Here is an 11,762-nt window from a genome sequence, read left to right as displayed (position 1 = left end):
AATAAACACAATGACCATCCACTGCTATAATAAACACAATGACCATCCACTGCTATAATAAACACAATGACCGTCCAATGCTATAATAAAACACAATGACCATCCACTGCTATAATAAACACAATGACCATCCAATACTATAATAAACACAATGACCATCCACTGCTATAATAAACACAATGACCATCCACTGCTATAATAAACACAATGACCATCCACTGCTATAATAAACACAATGACCATCCACTGCTATAGTAAACACAATGACCATCCACTGCTATAATAAACACAATGACCATCCACTGCTATAATAAACACAATGACCATCCACTGCTATAATAAACACAATGACCATCCACTGCTATAATAAACACAATGACCATCCACTGCTATAATAAACACAATGACCAATGACCATCCACTGCTATAATAAACACAATGACCATCCAATGCTATAATAAACACAATGACCATCCACTGCTATAATAAACACAATGACCATCCACTGCTATAATAAACACAATGACCATCCACTGCTATAATAAACACAATGACCATCCACTGCTATAATAAACACAATGACCATCCACTGCTATAATAAAATAAACAATGACCATCCACTGCTATAATAAACACAATGACCATCCACTGCTATAATAAACACAATGACCATCCACTGCTATAATAAACACATCCATGACCATCCACTGCTATAATAAACACAATGACATCCACTGCTATAATAAACACAATGACCATCCACTCCACTGCTATAATAAACACAATGACCAACTGATAATAAACACAATGACCATCCACTGCTATAATAAACACAATGACCATCCACTGCTATAATAAACACAATGACCATCCACTGCTATAATAAACACAATGACCATCCACTGCTATAATAAACACAATGACCATCCACTGCTATAATAAACACAATGACCATCCAATGACCATCCACTGCTATAATAAACACAATGACCATCCACTGCTATAATAAACACAATGACCATCCACTGCTATAATAAACACAATGACCATCCACTGCTATAATAAACACAATGACCGTCCACTGCTATAATGAACACAATGACCATCCAATACTATAATAAACACAATGACCATCCACTGCTATAATAAACACAATGACCATCCACTGCTATAATAAACACAATGACCATCCACTGCTATAATAAACACAATGACCGTCCACTGCTATAATAAACACAATGACCATCCACTGCTATAATAAACACAATGACCGTCCACTGCTATAATAAACACAATGACCATCCACTGCTATAATAAACACAATGACCGTCCACTGCTATAATAAACACAATGACCATCCACTGCTATAATAAACACAATGACCATCCACTGTTATAATAAACACAATGACCATCCAATACTATAATAAACACAATGACTGTCCACTGCTATAATAAACACAATGACCATCCAATACTATAATAAACACAATGACCGTCCACTGCTATAATAAACACAATGACCATCCAATACTATAATAAACACAATGACCGTCCACTGCTATAATAAACAGAATGACCATCCACTGCTATAATAAACACAATGACCATCCAATACTATAGTAACCACAATGACCATCCACTGCTATAATAAACACAAGTACACAAGTTGATTGCTGTGTTTTATTCCAAGAGGATGTTCCTCCCCTCTGACCTTGTTCACTCCCCTTCACAGGTCTGATAGGGCTGGATAGGTGAAATGCAATATGGTGGGAACTAGATGGATCTAGTGATTACACCTACCCAGTTGTTTCTATCCATGAGGGCAATGAATTTAGGCTGAGGGATCTTTTGGATTGAAACACAGCCAATAACAAGATATCTATAGAGAAATTGCTCACCGAAATGACTCTCCCACCCTAGGACCTCTCCTCTGCCGTTACCCAGGGAGGGAGAGCCTAAAGCTGGGTACACAGAGGACACATCCAGCCTGGAGCTCTGTAAGCTGTGAATAATCACATGACAGCGCATTCCACTGATGAAAAGCACAGTGGACGCTCTATAATATCATATCATAAGTGATCTGGAGGGTGTGCCTGCTTAAAATACAGAATTAGAATCACTGTGTGTGGAGGAAGTGAGTGTGGAACTCCGTTTGAGCTACAACTGTGTGAATAGTTTTCATCTTGTGGATGTTTTTTGAGAATATTATGTATAAATCTGTTACGAATTAAAAGAATGGTACGTATTTTCCCCATAAACTAGGCATCATGTTTGGGTGGCAGGTAGCCTAGCGGTTAGGAGTGTTGGGCCAGTAACTGAAAGGTTGTGGGTTCAAATCCCCAAGCATACTAGGTGAAAACTCTGCTGATGTGCCCTTGAGCAATGTACTTAACCCTAATTGCTCTAGGGTTGCTGTCAATAATGGCTGAGTCCCGTCTCAGGGGGAGTGGGATATGCAAAAAGTAATAATCCAATTCATACATGTGCTTGTACATGTGTGAAATAGGACAAATGTAAGCACCCACTTAATGATTATTATATGTAGATTAATACATTCAGTGTAAATACCAAACTGTTTACGTGGAGTAAATACCAAACTGTTTACGTGGAGTAAATACCAAACTGTTTACGTGGAGTAAATACCAAACTGTTTACGTGGAGTAAATACCAAACTGTTTACGTGGAGTAAATACCAAACTGTTTACGTGGAGTAAATTCCAAACTGTTTACGTGGAGTAAATACCAAACTGTTTACGTGGAGTAAATACCAAACTGTTTAAACTGTTTACGTGAGTAAATACCAAACTATTTACGTGGAGTAAATACCAAACTGTTTACGTGGAGTAAATACCAAACTGTTTACGTGGAGTAAATACCAAACTGTTTACGTGGAGTAAATTCCAAACTGTTTACGTGGAGTAAATACCAAACTGTTTACGTGGAGTAAATACCAAACTGTTTACGTGGAGTAAATACCAAACTGTTTACATGGAGTAAATACCAAACTGTTTACGCATATTAGTGTATCAGTCAAGTCACAAGGGGCCCTATTCAATAAAAAACTGTTTCCATGTTTCCAGGATTAGCTACATGCTACATGCTACATGCTACATGAATGTCCAAACTATAAACATTATTCTGCTTGGTACATGAATCCAAACTGTACCAGAACACCCCAAAGACCTGGTAATAGGATTTGATTGAATAGTGTCAAGGATACAGTATGAGGAAAAAGCAACTAATTGAGGTTCAGTGCAGATAAACAGATCCAGCCATAGTGATGCACTCTGGGAAATGAAGTCTCATCCAAGCCCCATGTTCACCAACTCTGATAGTTTATTTTATTTTATTAAACCAGGTAAGTTGACTGAGAACACATTCTCAGCAACAAGCTGGGGAATAGTTACAAGGGATGAATGAGCCAATTGTAAACTGGGGATGATTAGGTGTGAGTGCTAGATTGGGAAGGGTAGCCTATTGGTTAGAGTGATGGACTAGTAACCGAAAGGTTACAAGTTCAAATCCCCGAGCTTACAAGGTACAAATCTGTCGTTCTGCCCCTGAACAAGGCAGTTAACCCACTAGGCTGTCATTGTAAATAAGAATTTGTTCTTAACTGACTTGCCTAGTTAACTAAAATAAAAATGCCAGGGTTAACACCCCTACTCTTCCAAAAAGTGCCATGGGATCTGTAGTGACCACAAAGTGTCAGGACACCTGTTTAACATCACATCCAAAAGACAGCACCCTACACAATCTAATATTTTTTTAGACCAGAGGAAAGGGTGCCTCCTACTGGCCCTCCAACACTAGTTCCAGCAGCATCTGGTCTCCCATCCAGGGACTGACCAGGACCAACTCTGCTTAGCATCAGAAGCAAGCCAGCAGTGGGATGCAAGGTCGTATGCTACCAGTCCGGTAGTGGAGAACTACATGATTTGCGGGGTGTAGTTTCAATTAAATCAATCAAAATCGTGATAATATATTGAAGAGGTGTTTTGGCTGGAACAAAAGCATGCACACCTGCACACTTGACCCAGAGCACTACAATGCTATAATGGCATATCACTGGCATTTAGGTGTGTGTGTGTGTGTATACATCTGGATGTGTGATGCCTAAACACTTGAACCCACTCATTGTAGGCCTACCTTGAGATTACATGATCATCGTGATATTTACATAACAGCCAAAATGTCACCAGGACGTCATGTATTACAGAAATCAATAGTCAGCAGCTTAGGTCGTGTCATTGTTGTAAAGGTTACAAATGAGTACAGGGAAATACACTTGCCCCTTTGAACTAACAAGAGCTCTTCTGTAGCCTACATGTTATGTGTTTAACGGTTAACGTTGATCCCTTTAAAGCCCACATATTTTCCTTCAGTGAAGTCTTCTATCACCTGTCAGAAGCGGAACATGCGCGTTTGAGAGCGCAGGGAGAGAGGGAGAGGATGTGGTGTAGTAGGATAGAACTGAAGACAGACCCGCACGGAAAACCGTCGTCCATCGACAGAAGAGATGCGCGATATCAACACAGAACTGAGAGAACGAGGGAGAGGGCGATGTAAAGATGGAGAAATAATTTGAGATGCACGCAGAGTCGAGGGGGGTCGTTTTCACCGCTTTTCACCACGTTCTTTGGAGCTAGAAACGCAGAGCGTCGCGTCGAAATCGAAACGGGGGGCGGCGGGAGGGGGCCATCATGGGGAACGAAGCGAGCCTCGAAGGCGGCGAAGGGGTGCTTGCTGGATTACCGGAGGGGCTCGCACCGGACGGGAAAGGAGGCTTCATTCGGACCTCCACGGGGGCACAGGTGGACCTGAGCCAACTCAGCGAGGATGACAGAAAGCAACTCGCCGCGGCTATGTCAAGGGCGCAAGCCAACAAGCCCGGGGCGCGCCCGCTCGAAGGCAGGATTTTACTGGCATTTTTGTGCACTTTAAAATGTCCACTCCTCTCCGTACCCCGTCATTTAACGGGCCTATTCACGAAAGAGAACGAAAGGCGTGTGTTTGTGCCGTGTTTTGATTAGGCAGAGCACTGCAGCTTGTCAGCAGTGTATCACTATGAATGCACAGGAAAGGAGAATGCATGTTCACACCCATTCACATTTACCATGGGGATAGATGATACCATTCAAAAATGGGATAGGTGGTTATTGTTATTGACATTTACAAAGATAGTCTTGAAGCATTGATAGCCATAAGACCAATGCTGTTTTTACCATCAATTGTTAATTCGCTTAATTTATTAATTTAAAGCATCTGGTAAAATGCTGGACAATTTGTCAGTTCGTTTACAATACCGCATCAGATCAAATATTAGAATGCACTAAATGGTATGATACTGAAATAATCTCATGTAACAATTATTTGCATGCGAATTACTGCGTAAATCGTTTAATTGTGCCATTATCAAAGGATAGCCGCTGTAAAATCGGTGGTAAGACGCCAGGGTTTGTAAAGAAACGAAATGCCTCCTGGGTAAAAATTACTCTGTCAAGCCACTGTATTTTTCCCCACGAAGGACGCTATCATCCCAAACAAATAGCCTCTCCACTCACGGTGCCAACATTGTATATCACCATTCCAATGTTGTCAATTATATATCATAACCTACTCGTATTTACATAGCTTCTATTGCAAATATATGTCAAGAGTCGATATTCAGGCCGACGCTGGCTGTGTGTCCCCTATTGACCAACAATTCTCACCAGTATATCATTAACATATACATTGGCACACGATACACGTTATCACAAATTCCTTATCACTAATTCGCTCTGTTGGTGAGAGCAGTTATTATTACCCAAGCCAGAATAGGGGGAGGGGATACATACATATTAATGTGGCTATATATAGAACAGCGATCGCAAATGTCATCACAGTCATTGATTTCACCTTATTGCATCTTGAAAGTCGGTTTTGAATTTCATTTTGTAAATGGAAAGACATCGAACATCTTGTGGAAGGAAGCGCTTTAGCCAAGCGGATGAGCGGTCTGTCTGTGAGCTAGTTGCTTTCCATGGTGCTGAAACCAACAGTTGCCAATAGCAGAACTGGCGGGCTGTTTTTGACACATAAAGGAAAACTCCACCCAAAAACGATATTTTGGTATTTGTTTCATTAGTCCATTGTTGACATAGTGCCAAAATGTTTTGCTTGTCAGCAATCAAGTTTTTTCAAGATATGTAACTTTCAAAGTACAGAAATCATCCACAAATGATGCATTTTGCATCATATGATGCTGCGTTTTGCATAATTTCTGTATTTTGAAAGTTACATAACTTGATTTCTGACAAGCAAAATATGTTGAGTCTATGACAACAATGGACTAATGAAACAAATACCAAAAGATAGTTTTGGGGTTTTTGAGTTTTCCTTTTAAACACCAATTAGCTTATGGTCTGTTGGCCTCAAGTAGCAAGCTATTTCTCTCTGTAATTCATGCTTTACCTTCAGGTCAAATTCACACTGACGCTTCACTGTTCCAAACCTGAACCGCTTGATCTTATTTCATGCTCGGCATTGATCTATCTATCATCTACGTGATAGGTTCAATCTCAGTTGATGAGTAGCAGGGTTGCACCTGACAGCAGTGTAGGCTAGGCTGTCTATCCCGCCTCTCAGCTCGATCTAATAATGCCATCTCATCTTACCCCATTGAGCTGTCTCTCACTCTCTCTCCTATATCTCCATGATCTCTCAACTGTAGATGTCATTCAGAGCTATTCACTTTCCCATCAGCACTAGCCTAGGGCTGGTAGTATGCTTGCTTTGTGCTCGCTGTGCCGATGATAGGTCTATGTCCAATGGCTTTGGGGTGAAAGGTTAGCTTGTTGTTCATCATTGAGCATTTAGCATACAGTATTGCTCAATACCCCCAAAGAGCCACATCTCATGTAGGCCTTAGTAGTTAAGTAGGATGTTATTACAACACATCATACCAGATTGTTGAGATGTCTGTAGAATTTGAGTGATGAGTTGTCATATAACAATTATCATTCTTAATGATTTGGTTGTTTGGAAGATCTGTTTATCTGGGATACATATGTGTCTGTATGTGTGTTGAATGATATATTTAGGAGCTCTTCTGCGGCGATGGTGATCATGAGTGTTTAATTAGTCTCATCTCTAAGTTTGGCAACCGGCAAATATCAGCCATTTGATAGTGTAAAGTAGCTTCCCCTCCTTGTCTCCTCTCCTTCCTCTTCGCTGATCTGAAAATGCAACAACATGGTGGAAGCCTATGGCAATTTGCTTTCACCTTTCCAGCTCTGTCACATCAGTACAGATTAAGGAAAGGAGGAAATGAAAGGAAGTCACAGAGTATTGAAATGTATACACATCATCTATTTCCATTTGTACTGCCAAATGACTCTTCTTTGTTTGTTTGTTTGTTTGTTTCTCACACTCTCTCTCTCAGGCCCTCGGAGGCAGATGTTCAGCAGCGGCCCCAGCAGCCAGGAGTTGGACCCTCTGTTCGGCTTAGCAAGAGTCGCACCGTAGATGCGTTTGGAGAGGGCCCCACTGGCAGGCCGGCCCCTGGCCGCAGTCCCTCGTCCCTCAGCCTCTTAGAGTCCCGATTCAGGCAGGAGCCTAAGGACCCAGAGAAGAAAACAGGCATGTTTGGCTCCAGCTTCCTGAGTGGGGCCAACCCACTTAACGCTGTCTCGTCCATGACCTCCCAGGTGTCCTCTGGAATGTCCTCAATGTCCTCCGAGGTCACCTCCATGGGCTCCGGGGTCAACATGCCCTCATTTGGCCTGTTTGACAAGGAAGAAAAGCCTGGAGAGAAGCCCCAAGGTGGGCCCCCAGGGCCAGGCAGCAAGGGCCCCCAGCAGGGTGGGCCAAGACCCCCTGGCCCCGGACAAGGGCCCAGACCCCCTGGGCAGCAAGGGCCCAGACCCACTGGTCAAGGACCCCTTGGGCAGCAAGGGCCCAGAACCCCTGGCCCCGGACAAGGGCCCAGACCCCCTGGGCAGCAAGGGCCCAGACCCGCTGGTCAAGGACCCCCTGGGCAGCAAGGGCCCAGAACCCCTGGCCCCGGACAAGGACCCAGACCCCCCGGGCAGCAAGGGCCCAGACCACCTGGTCAAGGACCCCCTGGCCAGCAAGGACCCAGACCCCCTGTCTCCGGACAAGGGCCCCCTGGGCAGCAAGGGCCCAGACCACCTGGTCAAGTCCCCCTGGGCAGCAAGGACCTAGACCCCCTGGCCCCGGTCAAGGGCCCCCTGGGCAGCAAGGACCCCTGGCCCCGGTGCACAGTCAGGCGGGCCAGCTAAAGCTGGGGGTCCCCCTGGTCCACAAGGCCCTGGTAAACCACCTGGAGGTGGGTTGTGTCCGCTGTGCAAGAGTACCCAGCTCAACGTGGGCTCCAAGGAGCCGCCCAACTTCAGCAACTGTACCATGTGTAAGAACCAGGTGTGCAGCCTATGTGGATTCAGCCCCCCAGACTCGGAGGTAAGAGAATGCCCTCTCTCTCTAGCTTGCTTTCTTCCTCTCTCTCTTTCTCCTGTTCTCTGGTATATATTTATAGTACCCTTTCTCTCTCTCTCCACCGTATTTCCATTTTCCCACACTTCCTTTGTCGCTGTTCCTCTCTCTCTCTCGCTCTCTCGCTTACCCTTAAAATGTATTTGTACTGTAGTTTGTGCTGACTGAGGGTCTATTATATGGTGTTTTTTTCACATCACATTCTGTCTCAGATGTATCAGACACTTCATTCAATTAAATGTCTACTAACGTATGCCTTGAATTAGTTTCAGTTTTCGGTTTCTGTTTCTGTTTATTAGTACAAAATTCACCCAGCATGTCTAAATGTCTAAATGACATTTCAACTTCACAAGAGAAGCACAGTACACCATTACAGTACAAAATATACATAAAAAAAGGTGAATCAATCAAAACCAACAGTTAATTCTCATATCTAAAGAAGCCGAGCGATAGTTTTTAAGCATTGGCATTTTTAGCATTAGCATTTTTAGCATGAGCTTTTCAGCATGAGCTTTTCAGCATGAGCTTTTCAGCATTAGCCTTTTTAGCATTAGCCTTTAAGCATTTAGCGTTCCAGAGATGCCCATGCAGTCAGGCCTAGCTCTGGAAATGCCCCTCATATTAACGCCACACAGCTTGAGGAACAGAGGGGCCATATGGACAGTGGGGAAGCTATCAAGGTGACTCATGTCATGGGCACAGGAAGCCTCCAACCACCGGCCAATGTCAGGTTTCAGTAACCAACCACCCGAGCCATGCACCCCGAGGCATGATGCCTGTTGAAACTGAGGGGGCAGGTGATCTGATAGTTATCCATATAAGGTATTTATTATAGATATACAGAAAATACAATACAAATAATGAATTCAATGATTTGGTCATCAGTGCCCCTCTCAAAAAATAATATCTTTGCACACGCTATCAGATAAAACAGCAGAATCACAAAGTGGTCATATTTTGCATCTCTTTTTCTGGGGGTAGAATTATTGAGCATGGTAATCACAAAGAGGGAACGGAAATGTGAGTGTTGTTCTATGCAAGAAGACACTGAAAGTAACCATGTCAATATTGTCCTCTTTTGTAGGGTTTCTTGTTGTAGACAATGGTAACCAAGGCCATGTCCTGTGTAGTGAACAAAAACATTACACTGTAGCTAAGCTAGTTGTCAGGATATGTGACGAAACTCCATCTTTAGAACAAACATACAGTATATATCATGTAGGAAATCAGTATGAATATCTAATGATATATTTATAAAGTGTTACAGATGCATCAATACAGTTGTTTCCCATTTCTAACTAACCATGAAATGCATCTACTTTCATCAGAGTACTTTTCTTATATTTCAAGAATGAATCAACCAATAAACATCTCAAATTAAACAAATAAAATGGTTTGTAATGATGATTTTTTTTTTGCCTCAAATTAGAGAAATATTCCATTTGTAATGTAGCCTTGTCAAATAGTACATTTAATGGTGGTTCTGCAAATTGCCACGATCTGCAAATACAGCTCCCGTTACTGCAACACATAATTAGTATAAATCATTCAATTTGCTTTTAAATCCCTCATGAACTGAGCGAAAAACAATTTACAGTGTGAAAAGAGAATCATGTTATTGAAATTTACTAATTAAGTTTTTTTTTTTCTAAATTACTGTGATGTTTCACTTAAAGGAAAGGATTGTGTGTGTGTGTGTGTGTGTGTGTGTGTGTGTGTGTGTGTGTGTGTGTGTGTGTGTGTGTGTGTGTGTGTGTGTGTGTGTGTGTGTGTGTGTGTGTGTGTGTGTGTGTGTGTGTGTGTGTGTGTGTGTGTGTGTGTGTGTGTGTGTGTATGTGTGTGTGTGTGTGTGTGTGTGTGTGTGTGTGTGTGTGTGTGTGTGTGTGTGTGTGTGTGTGTGTGTGTGTGTGTGTGTGTGTGTGTGTGTGTGTGTGTGTGTGTGTGTGTGTGTGTGTGTGCGCGTGTGTGGCGTGCTCATGCGCGTGTGTGCACGTGCGTGTCATTGTGTGTGTGCGTGTGTGTGTGTACCTGTTTTCATGGCAAATATAAAAATACAAAGCAGAACATACTGTTTGGTCCTTTAAAAATCTGCCTTATGTATAATATTGTGTACTATAACATGGAAATTAAATAAATGTCACTCTGGGTGACAACATAATGGTATTGGTTTCCAACATTTGGGCTGTTTTCCTAAAGAAGTTAAATCCGCTTTGTGTTTTGTTACCTTGCCACGTTACTAATGAGTATCGCGATACTGGTACTGTCCCGGCCATACAGTACATGTGTGTATATGTGTGTGTCGTATGTGTGTCTGACCATGTTTTGTATCTTTTCAGGGTAAAGAGTGGCTGTGTCTCAACTGCCAGATGCAGAGGGCTATGGGGGGTATGGATGACCCTCCTATGATGGGCAAGGGCTCTGCCCCTCCTTCACCCTCAAGGAAAGACCCTGGAAAAGATGGCAAGAAGCCCAATCTACTGATTAAGCAGCAGAGCATCTCCGACAGAGGCTTAACCCCTCCAACCACGCCCAAACAGAAATCCCCCGGCTCATCTTCCCCGAAAGGCAGCCCCCAGCCCTCACCGGCCAAAGGTAAACAGGAGTCCAGCTTCTTCGGGGGCCTGGGGGGCATCAGCCTAGGGGGGCTCACCGATGTGGCCAAGCCTCCAGCCGCTGCCTCCCAGGCGGCCGAGTCCATCACGGGAACAATGTTCAGTGGCTTTGGTGGGTTCACTGGATCAGCCAAACCTGATCGGGCCAAAGCCGCTGCTGCTACCCAAAAACAGCAGAGTCGGTGACGGGAAAGATGTTCAGCGGGTTCGGTAGTTTTACTGAGACAGCCAAGCCCCGGCGGCTGCCTCACAGATGTTTGGCTTTGGCTCGTCTATCTTGAGCTCGGCCACCAACCTCATGACCACCGACTCTGTGGACTCTGTGGATGAGAAAGCTGGTTCTCCTGCCGATTCTCCTGCCGGTTCTCCTGCCGGCTCTCCCCAGACTCCCCCTTCTCTGCCCCCGGTTCTCCCCTCGGTTCTCCCCGGACTCTCCCTTCTCCGCTCCCGGGTCCCCCCGACTCAGACAGCCCTGACACCCCACCTGCCTCCAAGAAGGCCCCCAAACGTGCCGTCTCCCTGCTGAAGGACCAAAAGTCCATAGAAGCAGATCCCTCCGTGGAGCCTCTGAAAGCAGGGGAGCCGCTTACTACGGCCACAGGCTCGGGGCCCAGGAAAACTGTCCTCTGTGTAAGGTGGAGCTGAACGTTGA

General features: G+C 43.9%; 1 protein-coding gene across 1 annotated transcript in view; it reads left to right on the top strand.

Annotated features, from left to right (window-relative positions):
- LOC121845438 (protein piccolo-like) overlaps positions 1-11,762 on the top strand; it is a 79,272-nt gene that overhangs the window by 4,057 nt on the left and 63,453 nt on the right. The window contains 4 exon segments of the mRNA XM_042316845.1: positions 7,429-8,198; positions 8,245-8,465; positions 10,835-11,288; positions 11,496-11,740. Of these exon segments, the coding sequence (XP_042172779.1) occupies positions 7,628-8,198; positions 8,245-8,465; positions 10,835-11,288; positions 11,496-11,740 (1,491 nt within the window). The 5' untranslated portion in view covers positions 7,429-7,627.

Source organism: Oncorhynchus tshawytscha, unplaced genomic scaffold, assembly GCF_018296145.1.
Source record: "Oncorhynchus tshawytscha isolate Ot180627B unplaced genomic scaffold, Otsh_v2.0 Un_contig_3309_pilon_pilon, whole genome shotgun sequence".
Taxonomy (NCBI): Eukaryota; Metazoa; Chordata; class Actinopteri; order Salmoniformes; family Salmonidae; genus Oncorhynchus; species Oncorhynchus tshawytscha.
Note: the sequence above shows the minus strand (reverse complement) of the source record. Positions and strands in the feature narration are given on the sequence as shown.